Below are 407 nucleotides of genomic sequence, written 5' to 3' on the forward strand. Positions count from 1 at the left end.
CTCATTTGCCGTCAGCATTCAGCAAATACGCATTTATATAATTTATACGCATGCCTCAAACTGACCTTGGCCTCATTGCTCGCCACAGGTTTGGCAGGAAACTGCACCTCGGTGGCTTTCAGGATGGTGTTCTCTTGAAGGATGTCTTGCTGGGATTGATTGTGGCCAAACGGCTACAGAACAACAAAAGATTCAATGCGGCGTCATCCTAAAATGCTTTTTACGTCAGTAGCTGTGTGTGGCTGTAGTTAGAGAGTGGTTTCTAAATTTGCCTCACCTTTCGTCCATACAGGCACTGGAAGAAAATAACGCCCACAGACCACACGTCTACTTTATTAGAGATCTTTGGAGGTTCTTTACCAACGACAAAACACTCTGGTGGCAGATACCTGAAACGTCAGAACATT

The 407-nt window shown here is 45.0% G+C and overlaps 1 protein-coding gene across 1 annotated transcript in view; it reads right to left on the reverse strand.

Annotated features, from left to right (window-relative positions):
* LOC107582356 (serine/threonine-protein kinase tousled-like 1-B) overlaps positions 1–407 on the reverse strand; it is a 19,783-nt gene that overhangs the window by 2,953 nt on the left and 16,423 nt on the right. The window contains exons 19-20 of the mRNA XM_016268151.1: positions 278–389; positions 66–173 (exon numbers count right to left, since the gene is read on the reverse strand). Coding sequence (XP_016123637.1) covers positions 66–173; positions 278–389 — 220 coding nt within the window. The remainder of the gene's footprint in view (positions 1–65; positions 174–277; positions 390–407) is intronic.

This window comes from Sinocyclocheilus grahami, unplaced genomic scaffold, assembly GCF_001515645.1.
Source record: "Sinocyclocheilus grahami isolate Dianchi unplaced genomic scaffold, SAMN03320097.WGS_v1.1 scaffold43.1, whole genome shotgun sequence".
Taxonomy (NCBI): domain Eukaryota; kingdom Metazoa; phylum Chordata; class Actinopteri; order Cypriniformes; family Cyprinidae; genus Sinocyclocheilus; species Sinocyclocheilus grahami.